This window comes from Cotesia typhae, unplaced genomic scaffold (genome assembly GCF_013202065.1).
Source record: "Cotesia typhae breed Kobodo isofemale line unplaced genomic scaffold, CoteBio_Ctyphae scaffold_13, whole genome shotgun sequence".
Taxonomy (NCBI): Eukaryota; Metazoa; Arthropoda; class Insecta; order Hymenoptera; family Braconidae; genus Cotesia; species Cotesia typhae.
Genome location: NW_027423774.1, coordinates 2,790,848 through 2,814,609, shown reverse-complemented (window position 1 = coordinate 2,814,609; position 23,762 = coordinate 2,790,848). Strand labels below are relative to the sequence as shown.

Sequence of the window (23,762 nt, the reverse complement as noted above, 5' to 3'; positions counted from 1 at the left end):
TCCTTTATTCTATAATTACAAAAAAAAAAATTTTTTTTGACAGATGCAAATATTTTCATAGTAATTTAATTAACTGAAAAAAAAAAAATTCTGGTCAGTATAATAATTTATTAGTATTAAAAAATTAATTAATTAAAAAAAAAAATTTTTTTTATTAAAATTAGCTGTCACCTGATTAATTTTTAATTTTCTTAACGATTAAATTAAGTATAAAAAATTATTTTAAAAAAATTGCATTTTTAGGTTATTAAAATTTCTACAAGTCTATTTTTTAAATAATTTATTTCTTTAAGGAAAATAAAAAAAAATTGTAAAGTGACAGTTAAATTAAATGTCATTATTATTTACCAATGAATAATTTAAAAACTGAAACGTCCGCTAACTTCAGAGTCATAGAAGCTGTGTGTGGGAGAAGCTGGCGATGGAAACTCGAAATGCACCAATCAATGACTTGGAATGTGATCGGAGATTGTAGACGTAGTGTAAGCTGTGTAAGTGTATATATTTTTGAAGAGACATCAAAGTGACGACGACGAAGTTGCCTTTAAGTTTAGTCGCTGGCACTTGTAACTAGTGCCCGTACTATTCAGTGTATTGTGGTATTGTGTAGTATGCCATTTGCCAGTGATTGCAAGTTTACACAATATATATCCAATATATCTATAGAATCCATGTACAGTTGAGTCCCATCCTGTGGAAGGCTAGTTGTGAGTACTTGGTATTCAGTGTACAAATAATCCCCATTACACTGTAATTATTTTAATTAATAATAAATATTAATATTATTTTTTATTGATTGTAGTCTCCCGAGCTAGACTCGTAGCTGTCGTTGCTCTGGCAGGGTAATTTTATTTACCAAAATCACTCCTGGTACAGAGACATTGGGACGAAAAGTCTTTGTAATTCAGCGATCAGTGACAGAGAGCAAGAGCGAGTGAGCGAGAGAGAGACAGAGGATTGGAGAGAGGGAGATGATGATGTTGAAAATACATGCGTGAAAAATTGAAAGGAAGTGCGATAAAATGGCGTCAACATCATGCAACACGTCATGAAGACCGTGGAGGAAGTGAAGGGGGACAAAGTGTGGACACGAAATAAAAGACGATAAATAAATATATATTACATTATATTATATTATAGGGATAATTGAGGGTGTTGGTGGAAGCCCAGAGACTAGGAGCGGCTGAGTGCCAGACAGAGACATTTACAACTATAACAGACTACTGATATCTGTGTCTACTTTGTTTAAAGTGTTATGATCATGTCTTGATCAACTTGTGCACCAGTGCGGGTCCTTTATTATTTTATTTTTATTTAAGTTTTTTTTACTTAAATTTTAGTTTAAGTTTATTTTTTTTTTTTTTTTTATTATTTGTCATTGTCATTGTGGTTATTTTTATTTTATTGTCACAACTATCAGAGTATCGTAATCGTAATAGTTTATTAAGTGTTCGTAGATGCTGACATTGGAGCTTTTTTTATTGGCACCATTTCCAAGGTACCAATAAATAATAAAAACATTTTTCTGGGTTTTAAATGTCCTTGGATTTTATAAAACTTAGTAAATTAATAATTTAAAATTTTTTAAAACATCAATCATCAATATCTGACTATTTCTTCTTTAAATACTACTGCAGTAATTATTTTTTTATTTAATAATTATTATTATTATTACTGTTACAGCTACATGGTAGTTGGAGTAATAATAATAAAAAAAAAAAAAAAAAAAACAAGTTGAAATAATGCGTGAATTCAAAGTTGTTGTACTTGGTTCGGGTGGGGTGGGCAAAAGTGCTCTCACCGTGCAATTTGTATCCGGATGCTTTATGGAAAAGTACGACCCGACGATCGAAGACTTCTACAGAAAAGAAATAGAAGTTGACAACTCGCCGTGTGTCCTCGAAATCCTGGACACAGCGGGGACCGAGCAGTTTGCGAGTATGCGGGACCTGTATATAAAAAACGGACAAGGGTTCGTGGTGGTCTACAGTTTGACGAACCACCAGACTTTCCAGGACATTAAGGCCATGAAGGAGCTGATTACGCGGGTCAAGGGGACTGAAAGGGTCCCCGTACTCCTGGTCGCCAACAAGCTCGACCTTGAGCACCAGAGGGAGGTCGATACCGCTGAGGGAAATGCCCTAGCGGAGCTCTGGGGATGCCCCTTCGTCGAGGCCTCTGCCAAAAACCGTACCAATGTTAATGAAGTGTTTGCAGAAATAGTGAGAGAGATGAACTTTAGTCCGGAGAAAGAAAAAAAAAGCTATTGCTGTTGCAGTGTCCTTTAATACTTAATCAAAAGCCGCTAGGCCCAGACTGATCATAATTTTAACTGCAAGGCTACTGTGGAGATGATTTATAATTATTATAATTATTATTATTATTATTATTATTATTATTATTATTATTATTAATATTATTAATAATTATTATTGTCGATTTATTTATGATTTTAATTGTAATCACAATTATAGTTACGATTACTTCACAATTGAAACGTTTTCTCCGCCAGGAAGTGTGCTGTGAAAAATATTAAGAAGAAATGAAAATTTAAATTTAAATATTATTTGAAAAATATTATTATTTTTTTTTTTTTTTTAAATATTAACTAAAAACTTGCAATGTTTATCATTATGACGACCGAGAGGAGAAATTATAATTTTTTTATTGGAGTAGATAAATTTAAATTTATAAAATAAATATAGTGACCAATGGGCACTTATTTAATATTTTAATATTTAAAATTAATAGTATTACATGTAATTATCGCTGTAAATTTATTACATATAAGTAAGTGCAGTTTAAAAAAAAAAAAATAAAACAAATGATAGTGAAGAAATACCATGATAAGGGGATTTTAAGATTTTTTTAAGTAAAGGACAAACAGCTTATGATAATCAAGGACCAATGCACTATTTTTAACAATAGAACCAACCATAATTACGTACGTGATAATTACAGTTGTACTTTTGTTTATTTAAATTTTTCTATCAGAGTATTTTTAAATCGAAATTATAAAATTTTATTGGCACATTTGATATCGACAAAATCTATCACAATTAAAAAATTAAAATTATTATTATTATTGTAATTAACAATAATAGAAAAACAAATAAATAATTATATATATTATACATATACATATTTATAAATAAGGTGCTGATTAGATAATGGCAAGAAGAAGCTAGGGCGATGAAGGTTTTTGAGCTTTGTAAAAAGATTAACAACAAGTAATATTAATACTATTATTATTATTATTATTATTATTATTATTATTATTATTATTATTATTAATAATGAATGACAGACGTTTTATTACTTGACGTGTAAATAAGTGCTGTACTAAGTAACTGTTGTCCTTATCAATGTTATCTATGAATCTTTTGACGAGACTTTATTTTGTATCTGGAAAATAATTTTTTGACACGTGACACGTGAACAGTCAATGGATTTTTGTCCACTTGTATTTCTTTAATTTTTAGGATTAAGAACACATTTTATTACCGATAGTAATAGTTATAATTACCATAATGATAAAGATAACGATAAATAATATAGTAAGCACCGATTTGGAGTCTGTAGTTTTATAATGAAAAATCAATTGTCAATGATAATTTAATTAATTATTCTTATTAATGTTTATACGATTCTGTTAAGGTTTATAAAATAATAATAATACAAATAATATTCTATAAATGATTTTTTATAATTTTTCTTATTTTATTATTATTATTATTATTATTTTTATTATTATAATTACATATAAGGAACAGATATTTAATTATCTGTGTGCCTCTTGCATGTTGTATAAAACTGTACTTGTAAAGTAAATGAGTCATCGTTATAAAGTCCACATAATCTACGTTTTATGAACACTGAAAAAAAAAAAAAAAATTAAAAAATTAAAAAATTAAAAACAACAATTAATATTAATAAGTAAATAAATAATAAATTACAATAAAATTTATTAATAAAAAGGAAAAGTAGTTTGTGTTATAGCGTTAACAATTTTTATAAATTACACTTAATTGTCGTATGTAAAAATGTAGAACAAAAAAAAAAAAATAAGTAAAATACATTAAAAAATATAAGCAGCAGGAAATATACAATATCCGCTTAAATGAAATTTTTTTTTTATGTTAATGTAAAGAAAATAAATGCACACTTTACAGACTTATAGGGTACTCGCTATTTTTAAAATAAGGGTATAGCAGTACGGGGATTTATATATTTCTACAATGAACTCATTAGATTGTAATAATCTGATTACCATTAATTTTTATTTTTTATTATTATTATTATTATTATTATAATTATTATTATTATTACTACTACGATTCAATTCCAAAAGAAAAGTAACAAATAAAAAAATTGCATAATATTTTTCTAGACACACCGCGACTAATTGCGTGCTAAATAGAAAACAAATGTGTTTATTACAAAGATGATTAAACATAATAAGTAAATAAATAAATTACTACTAGCATATCACGCGGTCGGATGATTAAGATAATAAGAATAATGATTTTTTAAATCAGATTTTCCTACCTGCCAATTTTTTAACAGATATCGATGCACCGTCGATTGTATGTGTGAATGTCTTGATATTGTGGCGAAATTACTATCAATTAGGTCGAAAAATAATAAAAAATTATAATAAAATAAAATAATTCGATTATTACAATTACAATTAACAATATCATTATTAATGTAATGAAGAAAAAGCGACAACACCACGATTTGAATGTACATCGGCCTTTTAGTGCTACCTGCGTATGGTATTGATGATTACGAAATATGTTATATTTTTTACAATGTGAAAAATAATTGTAAATATTATAATAGCATCAAGTTATATATGTAATAAAAACAACCATTGATAATAACAATTTACTTTTCGCTTGGTTATTGTAATTAGATATTTATCGCAGCTATTAATTTCTTTTTTTTTTTTTTTTTTTGTAATTGCGATTTAAGAGGAACAACTAGTGTGACAGTCTAAAAAAAGGCGACTTGAGAATTAAAAAAAAAATACTGTATCAAATTTTTTTAAATTTTAAGAACATATTTATACATATTTTGAGAATACACAGTTATATTTTTGAAGAAAAAAATTGCATTGCATTTTTAAAAAATACTTAAAAAAATGAACAATTAAAAAAAAAAATTATTCATCACAATTTTAACAAATTTTCAAAAAAATTTATAAATTAAAAAAAAAAAAAAGTTAAATATAATTTTTGAAAAAATTAAATAATCCAACTACCGTTTTGGCCGTAACTTAAAAACTATTTAAAATATCGATTTAAAATTTTAGTATGTTATTTTTAAAGGTATAACTTATTGAAATATGAAACAAAAATCAATTTTTTTTTTTAATTTCACACTAATTGTGCCCTTTAAATTATTAACAATTAAATCTGCGGTTTTTTTTTATGATTAATAATTATGAATTACTTCAATATAATTCAATAGTTCAAACTTTTATCATTAAATACCACTCGACATACATTTTATTTTTAAACTTAAAAAATAATTAAGTCAAAGTCATTCATAATATCTATTTCCCAGAAGATTTTAATATCTGAAAGCCAAAAATAAGTCATTTAACTTCATTATAAATCCATTAAATAATTATTTCAACACTAATAATTATCAGCTATTTTTTTCCCTTGAATTTATCTCTTAATAATTCCGAAAACCCGTGTTATATTCACTGTAAAAAAATGTTAACTCAGATAAAAAAAATAAAAATAGAAAGTATTTTACGATAGCGAGGATGAGTCATGTAAAATTAAGAAGAACATAAAAAAAAAACGCCCAGGATCAAAATTAACACAAATACTTACAATGATTCATTAAATAAAAAAGTATATTTATTTTTCCAAAAACTATTAATCAGTTTTTTTACACGAAGCAGTAAGTTCATTGATCCCCTTGATAATAAGACTCGAAATTTGGATTTCAAATCTTAAACAATTATCAATAAATTCCTGAGCCAGCAGTAGCTTCATCAATTCTCTTGGAATTTTTTTTTCCCGAAGACCAAGCTCACCAACAGTCTGCAAACAATTGCTGCCGAAGGTTTCTAGACTCTCTGCAATCTGCAAGATCGACTCCAAAGATTTTTCTCCGCTTGGACATTCCAAAGACTTGAGCAATTGTTGATAACAATCCCCGTAGCCGGTCTCCTTAATACTGTCGCTCAAACCAATGATGATATCTTTAAGAGTCTTTAAAATTCTTTTATACTCCCAGGTCTTGTCTTTAATCCGCATAATTAATTTTATAAACTTCGCCTGAGATCTTATTAAACACCCGAAGGTATTCGGCTGCGTCGCTCTCGGTATCTCCAAGCAGTAGCTCCAAGCTCGAGCTACGAGATTCATAAAACCAACCACTGCGTCATCCACCAGCACTTCTTCCATCTGAGGATGAAAGAAGTCCGCGTGGATCACCGCAATTTCAGTAGCAATCCTTACAAACTCTTCCTCGGTAGTGTTCAAAATTAAATTTAATTTAAAATCCACCCACAGCGAATTAAGATCCAGCTCTGGAGCTTCAGTATCTTCAAACACTTGCGCAATTACCGTTACTACGCGTCTCGAGTAATCACGAATTATATCCGTGATATCTGGAGGCTGGTTGTAGCTCAAAAGTTCTTCAAAGTAAATCTGATCTATCGGCAAAATTATTTTTATTATTTCATTTACTTTCATCTTTTCTATTTTATCCACCCACTCTTTGTAATTAACAATCATTGTTCGAACAATTTTAATAATTAAATCCAAGATTTCATTGCTTTCGCACCTAGAAATTATTTTATTGCGTCTAATAAACTTCATTTTTGTCGCTAGTGCAATTAATAGACCGCTGAAATTAATATTTTCTGTGAAAGAAGGCATTATTTTCTGCAAACAAATTAAAACTGTCTTTACAGTCTCGACAGACATTAAAGAATCCTCGATTATGGGAATAAAAACAACGTTGGTAAGCTCGTCGGCTGTAAAAACGCGATCAATCATTGTCGTGATGAAGTTACAGAATTTTACCGTCTTCCAATCAGTTTTTTTAAGCCGAATATTGTCCAGCAGGATACTCAGCACTAAATTACCACCCGTGTCATCTTCAATACTCATTATCGGTGCCAGCAGTAGCAAATCTTCTGGTGGAATCATCACATGTGGATACTGCGAGCTGCCAATGCTCATTTTAATCAGCGTCATCAAAAACTCTTTGGGATTTTTCATTATAAAAAACAACAAAATACGCAACTTCATAGGATCTTTGAAGTTTGTATTGTTGGTGATAAAATCGTTGAACATTTCTTGAGTATTGACAGACTCGAGGATGTTTTTAGCCTCGTGGGTTTTAATATACTCCAGCGCTACTTCAAACACCTCAGTGATTTCCAGTTTCAAGAGCACTTTGGTAACAAGATTGTAAACGGACTGTTTGTGATCTTCGTCTAAATTATTTTCGATCAACATTGTCAGGTACTCTAGAAGAAAAGAACAGTCTTCTTTGTCGAATAATAGGTAATGAGGTTTAACAGCGAGGAAAATATTTTCGTCCCACTGCTGGTAGCGACTCGTAAGCTGCTTCAGAGATTCCTTGCTGCCTTCGGCAACTTTGCGACAGAGTTCCTCGAGCCCCAGGTTGCTGGGATGCTTGGGTTTAGCAGCCAAGTGTTCTAGGCATTTAAGAAGCTCGGCGTTTAATTTTAACTGAGACTTCTTCAAGAAGTCTAGGAGTTTGTAGCAGTCAAAGCGAATTGACTGCTGCAGTGTCTGTGAAGGATCTTCCGGTGAGTCAAACTCCACCCACTCCATGTAAGTGTTCACGTCTACTTCCTGCAAAATGGAAGACATCAGAGACAGTAAGCATGAGTTAAAAATACCTAAATGCTTTTCGACGAGCTCCGGGTCGCATTTTACGACAAATTCTCGGCCAAAAGTTATTTTGTACTGTTTTTCTTCCTCAGGATCGACTTTAACGCCCATCTGATGACACTCCAGGCAGTCGAGAATCAACTTGGTGACGTCCTTGATGATAAACCCACGTCGCAGTTTATTATTCGCAGTTGACTCGTCGAGACGCAGAGTTTTGTTCTCTTTAATTACCGCTACTAGTTCCTGAAACTGGACAGTAAATTGATCAAGAGTTTCATTTAATTCTCGAGACTGCAACTCGCTTTGTTTCATTAAAACTAATTTTTTGTAAGCGTTTAAAATAAAGCTGATGATAAATTTCTGCGCCCGCTCGAATTTTATTATGCTTAAGCACCTGGGAGCGGTCTCCATTATTTCTACGCACAATTCTAAAGGACAGTAAAGAGCAAGTTCTGTTAAAATAATTTCGTAGTTGAATTTATATGTGATAGTGAGTAATAAATAAGGAACTAATGCTGGGCACATGTCCACCAGGTGTCCGTTTACAATATCCTCGGCCATCTGATCCTGACAGTGGAAATTGGTGTTGAAAATCAGGTACTGCAGCGCTTTCACACACTTGTCATCTGTCTTAGCGACTTCTTCAGTACTTACTTCGCAATTTTTAAATACAATTGCCAGGTCGCTTATCACGCTATCTATTTTGTCAGCGCTTTCCTGCGTGACATGTGATGATAGATCTTTTAATTCATGCTCAGAGTTTAGTCTCATCAATGTTGTTTGGATTTTTTCGTAAAAGCGATCCATTTCTTCTGAAATTTTTAATTTATGATTAATAAATTTTTAATCTAGATACATAATTAAGAAATGACCTAGTATCTTGTGAACTATTGACATTTTTAAAGATATAAGCTCATCCTGACATTACACCCATCGAGAGCTTTCATTTGAGTACTCACATCATTTTTTCATATATTTATATGTATTATATATATATATATATATATATATATATATATATATATATATATATATATATATATATATATGTATATATGAAAAATATATAAAAATGCATGTGGGTACTCAAATGAAAGCTCTTGATGAGTGCAACATCAAGATAAACTTATATCATTAAAAATGTCATTAGTTAAAAAAGTACAGTGCAATTTAACAAAAGTTATTTTTTAATAAAACAAAATTTTAATTATTTATAATTCACTAGTAATAATTATAAATAGTTACCTTGTAATTGTTGACAAATAGACGGTTTTTTTCAATAACAACACATGCCGGTTAAAATGATAACAAGTGCCATCTGACAGTTACCGATGGTGATGACATCTACTGGACAGTAGTTGAGACTCTTGTCAAAATAAAAGTAAAAAATGGAGTAGACGCTGTGTTGTACTTATTTTGTATTATTGGAGTCAAATATCATAATTAAATTAGTTTAATTACAATTTTTATATATTATGTAGCAAACTGAGTGTTTAATTAATTACTAAGTTATAATTAGAAATCTTCAGCAAAACTTGGAGTTAAGTTTAACTGGTAGGGTAAGGGTTAACCTATAGATAATTTCACGGTATTTATTTATTACAATTCTAATATTTTTATTAAAATGATACTTAAATCAGCTGATGTTTGACAATTCTTTAATTTTTTTTATTAATTAAGTTATAACTAAAAAAATATCTTTTAAAAATAAATTTTCAAGATGTGAAATTTTTATTTTAATAAATTAGTCAATAAATTGTCAGTTTTAATTTTAATTTATTAAATTGCAGTTTTAAAATAAATAATTCAGAGAAATAAACAATGGCGTTGCACAACGTACCGCCTAAGAGAAAGGAGATTTACAAATACGAGGCACCATGGCCTCTGTACAGCATGAACTGGTCTGTGAGACCCGACAAGAGGTTTCGTTTGGCACTGGGGAGCTTCGTCGAAGAGTATAACAATAAAGTACAAATTGTTTCTCTGGATGAGGAGACTTCAGAGTTTACTGCTAAAAGCACTTTTGATCATCCTTATCCTACTACCAAGATAATGTGGATTCCTGATAGCAAAGGTGATTTTTTTATTCAAAAATTTATTTCAGAGTACTTACTCAGAGTGTTTTAAAATAATTCTAAATCCACCAATTTTTTAAAAAAATTAATTAAAAATTAAAATTTTTAATTTTACTCCAAACACTAAAACAATTAAAAACACTTATAAGTTACATATTTGTTGATAAAATTAAGGTAAAATTCTGAATAATTAAATCTGTACTATTAATTTTATTTAAAATTTATTAATATTAAATATGTAACAGGAAATTGATTATGCAATATTTATTTCACCAGTAATTATTTCTTTAGGACTTTAAGTGAGAGTTATTGCATAATTATTAGTCTTAATATTTTATGTCAATGTCATCAAATATTTAAATATTAATTAATTATCTAGTACTTTGAAAAATAAATAAACTTATTTATTTTGTATATTTAGTTACCGATTAGTAAGCAGTTTAATAATTATTTTGCATAATTGTATAAAAAATAAATAAATAAAATAAATCATTTTATTTTTGCAGGATTATTTCCAGATTTATTAGCGACATCAGGTGATTACTTGCGTGTTTGGCGAGCAGCTGAGCCAGAAACACGACTCGAGTGCGTGTTAAACAACAACAAAAATTCAGATTTCTGCGCGCCGTTGACGTCATTCGACTGGAATGAGGTTGATCCAAATTTGATCGGTACCTCGAGTATCGACACGACGTGCACGATTTGGGGCCTCGAGACAGGCCAAGTACTGGGTCGCGTCAACATGGTAACCGGACATGTGAAAACCCAATTGATAGCCCACGACAAAGAGGTTTACGACATTGCATTCAGCCGAGCAGGCGGTGGTCGCGACATGTTCGCCTCGGTGGGCGCAGACGGCTCTGTCAGGATGTTCGACCTCCGACATCTCGAGCACTCGACGATAATCTACGAGGACCCCCAGCACACGCCGCTGCTAAGACTCGCCTGGAACAAGCAGGATCCAAACTACCTGGCCACCGTGGCGATGGATGCCTGCGAGGTGATTATTCTTGACGTAAGAGTACCTTGCACACCTGTTGCGAGGTTGAACAATCATCGGGCCAGTGTCAATGGCATCGCGTGGGCTCCTCACTCCTCTTGTCACATCTGTACTGCTGGAGACGATCACCAAGCCCTCATCTGGGATATCCAACAAATGCCCCGCGCGATCGAGGACCCCATTCTCGCTTACACCGCCGCTGAGGGCGAAGTTAATCAGATTCAATGGGGCGCTACTCAGCCAGATTGGATCGCTATTTGTTACAACAAAGCTGCGGAAATTTTACGTGTATAATTATCATAACTTCCATTATTTATGTATACTTACATTGCACTGAGTGAAAAAATTTATTTAGAAAAAAAAATTAACAATCCTGTAATTAGAAATTAATTTGTTTAAAACTGTAAATAATTTTAACAGCTGAAGGAATATTTTTTTACAATTTTTTTGTTGAAAAAAAATTTTTTTAATTATTTACAAGTTTTATGACATCTGGAACGCGATATTTTCATTTAATTGTTCATTTTTTTATGTATTTAAAAAAAAAAATATATCAAAATTTTCAAAAAAATGAAAATTCGAAAACTGTCAATTTAAAATTATTTTTTTCTAAATTAAAAAGAAATTTTTTTCAACAATTTTAAACTAATTAATTTTTTGTCACAATTTTTTTCTCTCAGTGTACTTATCATTAGTCACTCTCATTAATAATCATATAATTATTATTTCATAATTGCTAGGTTTAAGTTATATTTATTAGACTTTAATAATTAAGTGATCAACACATTGCATTTATTTATCTAGTGATTGTTTAATCTTCAACCTTAAGAATTACATCATTAAAAAATTAAATATTTTGAATTAAAAATTAGTTAATTAAATTATTTCTTCAAAAAATTAATTATGTATATATCCTATTTGTGAAAAAAATTTTTTATCTGCCACTGCAATAATAAACAATAACGTATAAGATACTTGGTAGATTCTTGGTAATATCAGTATTCTGCATCCGTGTATCATTCGATAAATAAAATGATTTTATTTAAAAAAGAAAAAGTCAATTATTTATGTCATACATCATACTAATCAATAAATATAAATGAATTAATATAAAGTAACTGCCATGTAATCTTACAGTTTATAAAAATGACATTGACGTTAATTGATTTTAGACATTAGCGACGAATTTGTCATAAATAAGCTAGTCAGTCAAATCAATAAATTAAAGTCACTTAAAATTATTTATAAAAAATACATCTAATCAATTAAATATCTATAAAATAATCATTACTCTTAATACTATTTTTATATAAGAACACAAAGTTTATTGGATATGTAGAAAAGATGCATAATTGTGCATCCCATAGTGATGATGTTGCCCATTGCGATGCACCCGTGGGTCTTGCGGAAAGAGCGATGGATCTCCATGTAGTGGGGACAGTATTTCAAGGCACCGATCTTCTGACAACCAGTCTCCTTACCGACTCCAGCAGCCAGTTCGATTCCTTTTTTCTCGTCAATTAGACGTAAGAGCGGAGGTGTCAAGTACAGACGGATTAATAATTCAAGTACCAATGCTAGAGACATTCCTGCTACCTGAATAAATAAAAGTAATTTTTATATTATTATTTATAGATCAATTAAAAGCATGATTTATTGATCAAGTTATTTATTTGCTTGGTAATTAATAATAGAATATTAAAACTTACTTGAACAGTCGTTTCAGTATCCCATGTTTCGACCGGATGATGTTTAACGAAGATAACGAGTGTTATAAAGCTTAAACAAGCGTTTATCGTAAAGTAACGAGGAAATAGAACACGTTGGACGTCATTAAATGTATGCCTTGGTAATGCAAAATACAGTGAAAGACCTGTTAATAGAAAACAATTATAATTTATTTATTAATTCATATTTATTACTATTTTTATTTTTCTTAACTCTATAAATAAATTATTGGCCTATTATTAAATTTAACTTGTAATTATTTAAATATGTTTTATTGCTGATAAATAGAAAAAAATTAAGTTTGGTATAATAACAAAAATTTTATGGTACAATCAAGATAATTGTAGTCGAATAATTGAAATATAATTGAACATATAATGTTAAATTAAATTTAATGTAAGGAAATTTTAACTTATCTTTATAGAACTCATTAATTAGAAGATTATTTTTTTTTAATTTTTAGTATTAAAGAAGAAATAATTTTTTTTTTTTTTTTTTTTTTTCAAAAAATTGAAATACAATTACCTGATACAAAAGTCATCCAAATTTGCGATCCGATATGCATTATAAAAGAAGAAAGATAAATGAATGACAGTACTCCAGAATGAGGACTGTTAAAATTTTGGCCTTTGTTTGAAGAAGTCGGATTAATGATTGATAACAAGTACAAAACGACGGCGACCATTATTACGTGAGCCGGCTGCGTGGTTTCGAACAGTATTCTGTAATTTATAAAAAAAATTGATTAATCATTATTATAATTTCAATTATTATTACATTATTTCATTATATAACCGCTTAACAGGAAATGGTTATTGATTGTCGAGTTTACATTTGACATCAGAGCTGGTAATGTAAGTTAAAGCAATTACAATAGATAGTACTTTTTGTTTGGACAATTGGTAACAATATTTGGACTTTTATATCTAATTTACATATTATGTCGGTTTGATTTATCGTCCAATTTTTGTGTTAGTGATAAGGACTATTTAAGTACTTATCTCAATCTAAGTCAATATTACAGTGTGGTTAATTATTAGAAAATTAAATAGAACTTGAACTACCTGACAAATTAATGATACTGAAATTAATTTTAAATAAAAAATTATTAATAAATAAACTAAAACTGAAAAAATTATTTTTCCAGTATTTTATTTGTTGAGAAAATTTTTATAAACTGTCACTTGATATTTTTAAAAATATAAGTTCATCCTGATGTTATAAAATATATATAAATATATATAAATATATATATAAAACATATATAAATATATAAATATATGAAAAAATCATGTAGGTACTCAAAAGAAAGCTCTTGATCAGTGTAACATCAGGATTAGCTTATATTTTTAAAAACGTCAATATTTAAAAAATTACCGTGCAATTTAACAAAAGTCATTATTTAATAAAGCAAAATTTTATTTACCTGAACAAGCCCTAAAGCAGACATTAGGAAGAAAGCAAAAATCGTAACTCAAGTTAGGCAAGTCATAAATCATTAGAGATTATTTAGCTTTAATGATTATAGCTTGAATTTTCATGTGAAATGTCACGTACACCACTAGAGTTGTAGAATTATGCCCTTTAAAAGTCTTTAGTACTCAAAAAATGAGTTTAAAATTTTAACGTTGGAATATAATCAAATTTAATTGTAGGTTTTGCGGATAATCGCCGGCATTTGGAGCAAATGGTCCGAGTTTTCATTCAATTCATCGACCCTCGGATCAGTTTGCACGATAAATCCGTGGGGTAATTGATCAAAGACTGGCTCATTATATTGCCGATGGAAACGTGAAGAAATGCGACACGCGTACTAATCATGCATATTAATTTAATACATTCGAAATTCTTATATATGTAATTCATTATCTATAAATCTAAACGATTGTCTGTCGATTAAAATAACTCAGGGATAATTAATCATTTTTTTTTCTTCTGTTCAATTCTAATGGTGTAAAATTGTGAAAATAAATTTAGCAAACATTTGAGAATTTTTAGGATTTTTTTTTTTTTAATAAAAAAATTTTTCTAATTTATTTTATTGAAAAATAATTTTTAAAAAATTAAAAGAAAAATTTTTCCACGTGGAAAATTTTAAAAATTACACGTGCAAATTTTCGTTCAAATTTTAATTAGTAAAAGAAATCAAAAATTGTTAAATGTCGGGTAAATTAATTTTTAATCAATAAAAATTATTTATAAAAATTTTAGAGCCCAGGAATTAAATTTAACAAAAAAGATATTTAAAAAATTGGATCATTATTTTTTTTTCTTTTCAACTAAAATGATAAATAAACTTTTTGTGCAAAACTACTGAAGGTTAAAAATTTACAATAAAAATTTTTCTGCAAGGTAAAAATTAAAAAAAAAATTTTAAACAGGCTTATAAAATTCTTATTATAATTTATAATCATGTTTTATGACACTAAAGTAAGCAATATAGTTTTTTTTTTTGAATAAATTATACTTGTAAAATTTCCATGTGGTTCTTAAAATTTCTTACCCATGCAAATTTTTCATTTTAGATTGAAAAAAAAATTTTTTAAACAAATCTGATGTAGTATGTAAATTAAGTTAGCCGACATGTAAAGATTTTTAGAATTTATTTTTACTGAAAAAAAAATTTTCATCTGTAGTGAACTTGAAAAAGAATGCGTGAAATTTTAAAAAAATATTTTTTATTTCTAATTTAATAATAAAAAAAAAAATTAAAAACGTCGGCTAACTTTAGTATTAAATCTGATGTTCACATTTAATTATATAAACTGAAGTAATAACAACGACATGCTCTAATTTAAATGATAAATTACGAGTGAGCCTTACGAGTGAGATTAGAAATTCTCAGTTTATTTTTTTAATTAACCATGCAAAAATTGAGTTTAATTGCGTACTTACTTATAGATCGGTGAATCGTAGTTGATATTACAGTAATAGCTGATTATATCAGTAAGATTTTTGAAACTCCCAACAGTTTTTCCCAAAAAATCATTTGAGTGAGTAGAATTATCTTCAGCAGTAGCTTCTGAATTATTTTGATTTTGCTTCATAATTTCTTCATATTTCTTGATGAATTTGTCTTTGCCTTTAAAGACTTTTCTCTGAGCTGCGAACGGGCACTGCATGACGCTCTCTGGCTTTTCAATAATTTCTTCAACAGAAATTTTCTTAATTTCTTCCACAGAATTCATTGAGTCTTGTCGGGTGACCACTTCGACTGAGTTCTGGATTTCGATTGAACTGTCCAGGCCTATTACAGCCGGATTTTCCGCTACCTTAGCCAAGCTATTGTCCTCAAGCTCCACCCCGTCAGCAGTACACGTGCGAATACACATTGTTTGAAAACTTAAAGGTGAAAATTCAAAACTTAAGTTTCTTCTTTCAGTTTCAGGTTTATTTATTGCGAAAATTTTACGCACGACTCGATTGCAAGCACATGTGATTGCATACTGGTACGTCTGAATCGCGGGGTCGTATTTATAGCCGCGAGTCAATTGTCGGCTAGTGCTGGAGGACATATGTGTAAAGGAAGGGGAAAAACCAACTGGTAAAATGTGAGTTAAGTTTTACTCAATCTGAATACTCGTGAGAGAGAGGTACAGGTAACCAATTCAGATCTAATTCAAAGGGATTATTTTTTATAGCAAGTACTTGGTTTTTAGAAATTTATTGAAGCCAAGGAAATCTATTTTTTTCAGGTGTGATTAAGTTTCATCATTAATTTTTGGGGATTTTTTTTTAAGCTTAAACTAATTGTATAGATTAATGATTAATAGCTAATTGATTAATTATTAATGTAATGGATAAATTTACTTTGTGTCAGTAAAAATAATATTAATTATTGAAGATATATGTGTTAAAATTAAATTAATTTGAGAATAAATAATTTTACAGATTATGACGCTAAAAATAACTATTATTAAATAGAAGTAATTTAAATGTTATTGAGAATTTAAAAAAATTTTTTTACGTATTAATTTTTAACGTTGAAATTTTTTATTTTTTATAGCAAAAATAAAAAATAAAAATAGCTGGTAATTTTTATGACATTTAAATAGAAGTAATTCAAATGTTATTAAAAATTTAAAAAAAAAAAATTTTTTTTACGTATTAATTTTTAACGTTGAAATTTTTTATTTTTTATAGCAAAAATAAAAAATAAAAATAGCTGGTAATTTTTATGACATTTAAATAGAAGTAATTCAAATGTTATTAAAAATTAAAAAAAAAAAAATTTTTTTACGTATGAATTTTTAATTTTTAAAAATTAAAAAATTTTAATTTTAATGGGATTTAAATTGATGTAAAAATAATTGGAAAAAATATTAATATTAATTATAGAAAAAATCTCTAAAAATATAAATTTATGAAGATATAATAAATATTAGAAATACACGTGTAAAAAGTCTGTAATGAAAAGGAAAAAAAATTAGGTAAGAAAATTTGGAATTAAAGATTAAAATAATGTAGAGAATCATGTATTCCTAATATAACCGAGTTGATATATATTCGTGTATATATTAGCGTATACAAAACCAGTTTAAGTCCTTGATTTTGGCGTATACCCGCTGCAGTGGGTCTACTGCAAAAATAAAAAAAAAAAAATATCTCGAGAAATTCAACTCATATACTATAAATCATATATTTTTTTTTTTAACAGGTATAATAATTCTGTCATAAAAATTATGCGGTCAATTATCGAAAAATTTTAATTTATTTGAACATTTTAAATAGCTGCTTCAAGTTTTATATTTAATATCTAATCTAATAAAAATAAGTAACCGATGATAAATTAATGACCGGTTTTATTCTGATCCAGGCGTGGGATGTATCGATCAAAGACAGTGTACATGTGAAAATATACAGGAGGATTGTTTACTTTGGAAGCTGACGTAAATACTTAAACGTAACGCCGAGGCACCAGCTCACTCATTTATTATTGGTGTCTTAATGAAATATCCCGAGATAAAATGTTTAAATAATAATTATTTTTTTAGGCATTCAAATAAACGTAATCGCTATTAATGCGCGTGTGCTTAGCTGAGCTGTAAATATTATTTATGATAAATGTTATGCAAATTATTGTAATAGTTGACACATATAAAATCAATGGGATATTGAAATCAAATGACTGATGTGAATATGGATTCAATAAAATGCTTATATTAGTTATATATTTTTGTCGTCGTAAAATAACTCACGAGTGCCTACGTGACTATCCTTATAGTCTGGTCTCTCTGCTAGTATAAACTAATACACACATTACGTATATATATAAATATACTGAGGACGCGGCCTATTGACGCTATGCTCGTTAAAAAGTGTGCTTATAAAATTTATGATTTAAAAAATTATCTCTTTATGTAACAATGTATTTAGGTTTAATTTATTTCGTTTATGACGCACGCCCATTGTCCTTGCCAACGGTTAATAATTTTTTTTCTAAATATTTGTACTACTAACAAATTAATTAGAAATCTAATTTTAGTTAGAATTACATTTTTATATTAAAAAGATTTATATTGTATTGGTCCTTTCTATCAGAGGATAAAAGGCTCAGAGGTCAAAGACTTATTGAATAACAAGGACTTAGAAACCGAGACACTTAATATTAATAGCAAGTCGGTCAGTTTTTATCAACAATTCTCTATTGTTAATATTAATGCAAAATGCTTGTCATTATTTTATTATTATTACTTTTTTAATTATATATTCTTTAGGGAATATAAAATTTTAGATACATTGTTTACATAAAAAAAAAAAAAAATATATTTTTAAATAATAATCGCGTTTAAAGTTTAAATTTTTTTTTTTTAATTTAAAATTAAGAATAATTATAATTAAAATTAAAATTTTAGTATAAAAAAAAAAATATTGAAAAGTAATATAAACTACGGATGAATTTATGGAGTGTAAAACTCGCATACTTTAGTTATTTATTTTATCATTTAGAAAAATGTTTTTTTTTTGTTTTTTAAATATATTATCACCAGATGAGCTCTCATTTAACTCATATCCATTGTGTTGGCTTCGTTTACATTGTTACCTGAGCAGTCTTTCTGAATTGCGTCGAATGACATTCGTAGTTCTGGTGTACATTTAATTACATTCATAAAGTCACTCAACGCCGGATTTTTATCTGTAATTATAATGAATAAGATAAATTGTAATTTATTATTAAAATTACACGGAAAGAATAAAATTACACTGCATATTCTCCTATATTATGCTCAGTGTAATCTGTGGTGAAAAAAAAATTCAGATGATATCAAATATAATCCAAATTATAGTAAATTAATTTTTCTAGTTTTACCGTGTAAAATTACAATTTTGTTCTTTCCGTATATTCATTGATAATTAAAAATTTTTCAAGTTGTTACCTGCATCTGGAATTGTCCACAATGCTGCGACGGCTCTTAATGCAGATCTTTTTAATTCATCTTGTTTTTCATACTCTTGTTTCACTGAATTCGCTTTCACCTTCATGGTACATGTATTTTTCAATGGTTCAACTAGCCTATCCAATCCTGTAAAAAAATATTAATTAATCTTAGATCATTTTTTTAGATTTAAAATACTTGATCAATTTTTATGAAATAAAAATTTTCATTAATTAAAAAAAAAAATTAAAAGCATTGATTAGAAAAATCTAAATAATTATTCTAATAATAAATATTACTGTTATTATTACTGTAAATATATTAATGACTTGCATATTTATGATTAATAAATAATAATAAAAAATAAATAATTACGTTGTAATACAGCAGTAGGACAGAGTTGCGCTAATCGTGCCGTCATAAGGTAAGTTAGCATCTTAATGTCATAGTGATCTCTCAATCCGGTTTCCACGTGCTGAAGGAATTCAAAAATATCCAGTCTTTCAAGACAGGAATCTAATAATGTGTACATGCACTCAAAAGCTGCTTTCCTTAAGTCTAACCCGTCATCGACAGTGTGCTTGAATGGTCCCATTTCTACTTCTCTAATTAATTCTTTCTGAAAATTTAAATAATTCATCATTAGTAAAAACTCTTTAATTAAATAATATTAACAAAAAAAAAAAAAAAAAAAAAAAAAAAAGCTTACCTTAGTTTTAGTTTCAGCGTAAAGTTTAGGCAGAACAGAGTCCAAAAGATCTCTGATCAACATTGGCTTATTGTGAGCCGCAGAATTAAATGCCACTAATGCGACGCGTCTGACATTGAGATCAGAGTCTTCAAGAGCCACCAGGAAACTACCCATGCACTGTTTGAGCATCGCGTCGATCTGCTGGGGCTGATCAGAGATCGTAAATTTAACCGCAGTGACCGTGGTGGTTCTCATCAAGGGAGACGTTGATTTCAAAGACTCCTGGAGTCTTGGCAGCAGAGTCGTCGGGTCTATCAAGGTAAGTTTTCCCAAACATTCAGCAACGACATTTCTCGTACCTTCTTCAGTACACTCGCAGTGTCGGTACAACAATTGCCAAATTGAAGGCACAAAGTTTTGCAAATGTGAAACTCCTGAAGAGCTTCCTGATTGGCAAGTTATTATCTCTTTGAGTGAGTGAAGCACCAAGTACTGGCGCTTTGGCTGAGCCTCTATTTCCTTAAGAATAAACGGCAAATATTCCGGTAAATTTCCTACCGCGATATTACCAAGCGTGTAACTGGCAGCAGACTTAACTTCTTCCGACAATGAAGAAAATGAATTGAGAATAACGTGTTTGAGTAAAGAAATGCTGCTTAGATCAACATGCTTGCCAATCTCCCCAATAACCAGCAGGGCAAAGATATGCTGAGCGTCATTTTGTGGGTGCTGTACATTTTTAATAAACTGCTCGACAACACCGTGAGCTTCCTTTTGCCAAGTTATTGTCAGTGCAGCCGCGCACTTTGCTAATGAATGATAGGCCTGTTTGTGGAGTGCTGATTTATTAACTGGCTCGATCAGCATCGCCAGAAGCTCTTGATACCCGATTCCGGGAATCTCTGCTTGAACCAGCGCTTGGAAAAATTCAAGCATCGCCGTCAGTGCTGCGCCTTGAAGTAATGGAGACTTTACAAGGACCAGAATCTCCGGAAGAATGCTGTCTGAAATGCGAGTAAGCGCTCCAGGGTGCAATTTAGCGATCGTTGTCAGCAGAGTAAGCGTCAGCTGAGCAATATGCAGGTCTGATTCGTTCAGCAGGGCTGTTAACTCAGTCGTGACTTTGTCCAGCAGCTCTGGGTGTAAGCTGGAGGAGTAACTGCGTACCAGAGTCTCCAAAAGTGTCAGTGAGCACAATTTCAGAGCTCGTTGATTTTTCCGTAGAAAAGATCCGAGGATTGGTATCGCTTCCTCCATGATTGGCTCCAGGTCGACACGTAGGGGCGACGCAGCGATGCAGGTGAGAGCTTTCACGGTGGTGAGCCGTGTGATCTCGTTGCGGAGACGGTCGAGGAATATTGGGAGACAAACGGGCAGTTGATCGTTCAGTGTGTCGCTTAAGTGGGCGATTATCTGACCCATGCAGGCAATAGCACGCTCCTTGACTTCCTGATCAATGTCAGCAGTCTTGAGTCTTGAGAGGGTACTGCGGTAAATTTCAGTGGATATAACAGCGAATTCGGGGTTGACTGGCTTGTTGTGGGGTCGAATCACTTGGACCAGCTGCTGGAGTACCAGAAGAGCTTCGGCTGTTATTTTGTAAAATGGATCGCTTACTGCAGTGATTATTGGAGGCGCAAGGACTACCATGAACGGGTGGAACGCTTCTGGCTGGTGAGTTACCAGCAGAGTGTGAACGAACGCCAAAGCGTCTATCTTCATGTTTGATGATGAATTTTTATCGCTAAGAGAATATTGAATTCCCGGAATTAGAGCGGGAATGTGATTTGTCAGTGCGCCAGGTAGGACAACCACGAGTTCCTTGAGCAGCGAGAAGCAATCCTGTCGGGTCTTGATACTTTTTTCCTTCATTTGGCGGTGGATGGCTTTTACTATCAGCGGAACTTGCTGTTGTAAAAGAGAAATTGGGTATTCTTCATCTTCCATGGAATCGGGATCCATGGCAACGCTCGATGTTGGCTTGGTTTGTCGAAGCAATGCGATGTATGCGTGGAAAATATCAGACTTTACATTCTCTTCACGTTCTTTGAATCTTGCGATAATAGCAGGCGACACGTGTTTGTATAATTCAGACAATAACTCCCGGCGACTTGAAACAACGGCTTCAAGACACTTAGCAGCAGCTCGACGGACTTTCCAGCTCATGTCATCGTCGTCAGAGTACTCATCTTCACCGTCTTCTTCTCCATCTTCCTCGGTCTCCATTACGTTGCCCTCGCCATCGCTCTCATCGTTTACGTCGTCGTCGTAGTTGTAATTTGGATCGTAAGTGAGGTACTTCAAGCATATTTCGATTATTTTGTTTATGTGAGGTGTAATTTCTTTGGGACAGCGGTATACAAATGACTCGAAGGCTTGAAGGCAGTACTCGCGTAATTCGTCGTCGTCTTCGTTGCTGTACTGGACTATCAGTGGCATAACTCGTTCTATTTGCTCGCCGAATCTGTGCCCGGCTTGACGGCAAATAGATGCGATGCACTGGATGTAAGTGCGAATTACATTCTTTACTTTTTGAGAGGTCAAACCTTCAAGCAAATGGTCTAGCAATTTTTTGTAGAGAAAACTGTTGCTAGAAGTTAACAAGTGGCTCAGAGCGACGATTGTTCGTTTTCTTACCGCCTGACGCGGAGAAGACAGCTGCGGTAACAGAGCGTTCAGGATTGTCGGGTGGAAACTCACTAAAAGTGATCCGAATCTTGATAACAAATCAGCGACGATGTCTAGAGCTTCTAATTGGACTGAAACGTCTTCTTGCTTCTCGATAGCGCTGCTTAGCTTTCCGGTTATGCGCTTGCAAACGTTTTCCGCGAGATCATTGGAACCAACCGGCAGCTCTGATATTACTGTTTTTAAACCAATACTTGAAATGTCTCGAAGCTGCTCTTTGTCGGATATCATGTTGCTACACAGAGCGTCGACTATTGTTTCTACTTGATATTCTTTGACTTTGTTTACCAAAGGGCCCAAGCTGTTGAAATAAATTTAGATTTAGTAAAAAAAAAAAAAAAATTGCGTGAAAAATTGAAATTCAAAATTTTTGCATTTTTAAACTTGTAATTTAAGTTTGTCGACATTTTTGATTTTGCTTAATTTGTTAAATTAGAATTAAAAAAAATTTTTTAAAAATTGCACTAATAGTTTTTCAAGTTTTTTACAAATGAAAATTTTTTTAGATGTCGGCTAATTTTATTTTTCATTAATTTGTTTATAAATATTCACAGCAGGAATTTCAATTTTTGTAACTTTTAATTATAATTTGTTTATAAATAAGGTAAAAAATAAATTACCATTTGACTGCCAAATTTTGTACTTCACCATTTTTATCTTCAAGTAATCGTAATAGCATCTTAACAACTTTTCGCTCGGAATCATCATCTAATTTAATATTATCTTTCTGCAATTCAGTCATCAGGTCATTTGTCGCCATAAACCTAAAATCTTTGTCGCTGGAGGTCATCTGTCAAATAAAAATAAATGTTAGAATCCATGTTCAGATGTAATACAAATTATAACAACATAAAATATAATTTAGTAACGCATAAAAAGTGAGGTTATGCCATAGAGTATTTTATAACCGAAATTGATGCATCATCTCAGAACAAAAGAATATCTGGAAATAAATTACGCTTATCCGATAAATTTATAACAAAATAATAAATCTAAGCTTTACCTTCTCCAGCAAGTTGGCTATTTGATACGAAACGCTAGCCATGGTTAAATGCTTTTATTATTTTTTTATCAGTTATTCGTTGATAGTCAATCGTGATTGACCGGTTTCTCAAACTCTCACAACACTAACTTCAGATGAATATGACTAAATTGTACATATACTCTACAAGTCTACAGTCAACTTGAAGCACTAAATGTGTGTAGTCTCCATAATTTACTGATTCAACGAGGGTTTAAAATGAAACTGCGCGTGCGTCACACGCCTGGGTTTTGTGATGAGTGACAGTGAGGGCGAGTTTCTGTAATACA

At 30.5% G+C, this 23,762-nt stretch overlaps 5 protein-coding genes across 8 annotated transcripts; 2 read left to right on the top strand and 3 right to left on the bottom strand.

Moving 5' to 3' along the window:
* The first annotated feature begins 470 nt into the window (after positions 1 to 470).
* Rap2l (Ras-associated protein 2-like) lies at positions 471 to 4,889 on the top strand. 2 transcript variants are annotated; one of them, XM_074255430.1, is made up of 3 exons: positions 471 to 707; positions 803 to 1,498; positions 1,684 to 4,889. In XM_074255430.1, the coding sequence occupies exon 3, from the start codon at positions 1,743 to 1,745 to the stop codon at positions 2,286 to 2,288; it is 546 nt and encodes a 181-aa protein (XP_074111531.1). In that variant the 5' UTR covers positions 471 to 707; positions 803 to 1,498; positions 1,684 to 1,742; the 3' UTR covers positions 2,289 to 4,889. The 2 variants fall into 2 exon arrangements, with proteins under 2 accessions (XP_074111531.1, XP_074111530.1); XM_074255429.1 differs by having other exon boundaries at positions 803 to 4,889.
* LOC141535472 (uncharacterized) lies at positions 3,697 to 9,215 on the bottom strand. Its single transcript, XM_074255411.1, has 3 exons — positions 9,138 to 9,215; positions 5,850 to 8,704; positions 3,697 to 3,875 (listed from the first exon to the last, which is right to left on the bottom strand). The coding sequence occupies exon 2, from the start codon at positions 8,697 to 8,699 to the stop codon at positions 5,895 to 5,897; it is 2,805 nt and encodes a 934-aa protein (XP_074111512.1). The 5' UTR covers positions 8,700 to 8,704; positions 9,138 to 9,215; the 3' UTR covers positions 3,697 to 3,875; positions 5,850 to 5,894.
* A 90-nt stretch (positions 9,216 to 9,305) lies between these two features.
* Wap (DDB1 and CUL4 associated factor wap) lies at positions 9,306 to 12,023 on the top strand. 3 transcript variants are annotated; one of them, XM_074255421.1, is made up of 3 exons: positions 9,306 to 9,446; positions 9,683 to 9,966; positions 10,474 to 12,023. In XM_074255421.1, the coding sequence occupies exons 2-3, from the start codon at positions 9,714 to 9,716 to the stop codon at positions 11,259 to 11,261; spliced, it is 1,041 nt and encodes a 346-aa protein (XP_074111522.1). In that variant the 5' UTR covers positions 9,306 to 9,446; positions 9,683 to 9,713; the 3' UTR covers positions 11,262 to 12,023. The 3 variants fall into 3 exon arrangements, with proteins under 3 accessions (XP_074111522.1, XP_074111523.1, XP_074111521.1); XM_074255422.1 differs by having other exon boundaries at positions 9,306 to 9,451; XM_074255420.1 differs by having other exon boundaries at positions 9,324 to 9,480.
* A 146-nt stretch (positions 12,024 to 12,169) lies between these two features.
* Positions 12,170 to 16,240, bottom strand: LOC141535474 (uncharacterized). The gene is made up of 4 exons (XM_074255417.1): positions 15,591 to 16,240; positions 13,221 to 13,417; positions 12,677 to 12,840; positions 12,170 to 12,563 (listed from the first exon to the last, which is right to left on the bottom strand). The coding sequence occupies exons 1-4, from the start codon at positions 16,208 to 16,210 to the stop codon at positions 12,273 to 12,275; spliced, it is 1,272 nt and encodes a 423-aa protein (XP_074111518.1). The 5' UTR covers positions 16,211 to 16,240; the 3' UTR covers positions 12,170 to 12,272.
* A 2,131-nt stretch (positions 16,241 to 18,371) lies between these two features.
* Positions 18,372 to 23,612, bottom strand: Cand1 (Cullin-associated and neddylation-dissociated 1). Its single transcript, XM_074255410.1, has 6 exons — positions 23,455 to 23,612; positions 23,072 to 23,241; positions 19,782 to 22,752; positions 19,448 to 19,691; positions 19,073 to 19,219; positions 18,372 to 18,831 (listed from the first exon to the last, which is right to left on the bottom strand). Exons 1-6 carry the CDS (start codon positions 23,494 to 23,496, stop codon positions 18,698 to 18,700), a joined length of 3,708 nt encoding a protein of 1,235 aa, XP_074111511.1. The 5' UTR covers positions 23,497 to 23,612; the 3' UTR covers positions 18,372 to 18,697.
* Positions 23,613 to 23,762: the final 150 nt, after the last annotated feature.

Excerpts from the sequence above, each read along its gene's own strand:
- LOC141535472 (XM_074255411.1), bottom strand. The coding sequence starts at position 8,699 with ATGGATCGCTTTTACGAAAAAATCCAAACAACATTGATGAGACTAAAC.
- Cand1 (XM_074255410.1), bottom strand. The coding sequence starts at position 23,496 with ATGGCTAGCGTTTCGTATCAAATAGCCAACTTGCTGGAGAAG. Across the intron at positions 23,242-23,454 it reads TAGCCAACTTGCTGGAGAAG|ATGACCTCCAGCGACAAAGA; the intron begins GTAAAGCTTAGA and ends TTTATTTGACAG. Across the intron at positions 19,220-19,447 it reads TCCTACTGCTGTATTACAAC|GATTGGATAGGCTAGTTGAA; the intron begins GTAATTATTTAT and ends ATTTTTTTACAG.
- LOC141535474 (XM_074255417.1), bottom strand. The coding sequence starts at position 16,210 with ATGTCCTCCAGCACTAGCCGACAATTGACTCGCGGCTATAAATACGAC. Across the intron at positions 13,418-15,590 it reads TACGATTCACCGATCTATAA|AATACTGTTCGAAACCACGC; the intron begins GTAAGTACGCAA and ends TATAAATTACAG. Across the intron at positions 12,841-13,220 it reads TTGGATGACTTTTGTATCAG|GTCTTTCACTGTATTTTGCA; the intron begins GTAATTGTATTT and ends TTCTATTAACAG.
- Rap2l (XM_074255430.1), top strand. The coding sequence starts at position 1,743 with ATGCGTGAATTCAAAGTTGTTGTACTTGGTTCGGGTGGGGTGGGCAAA.
- Wap (XM_074255421.1), top strand. The coding sequence starts at position 9,714 with ATGGCGTTGCACAACGTACCGCCTAAGAGAAAGGAGATTTACAAATAC. Across the intron at positions 9,967-10,473 it reads GTGGATTCCTGATAGCAAAG|GATTATTTCCAGATTTATTA; the intron begins GTGATTTTTTTA and ends TTATTTTTGCAG.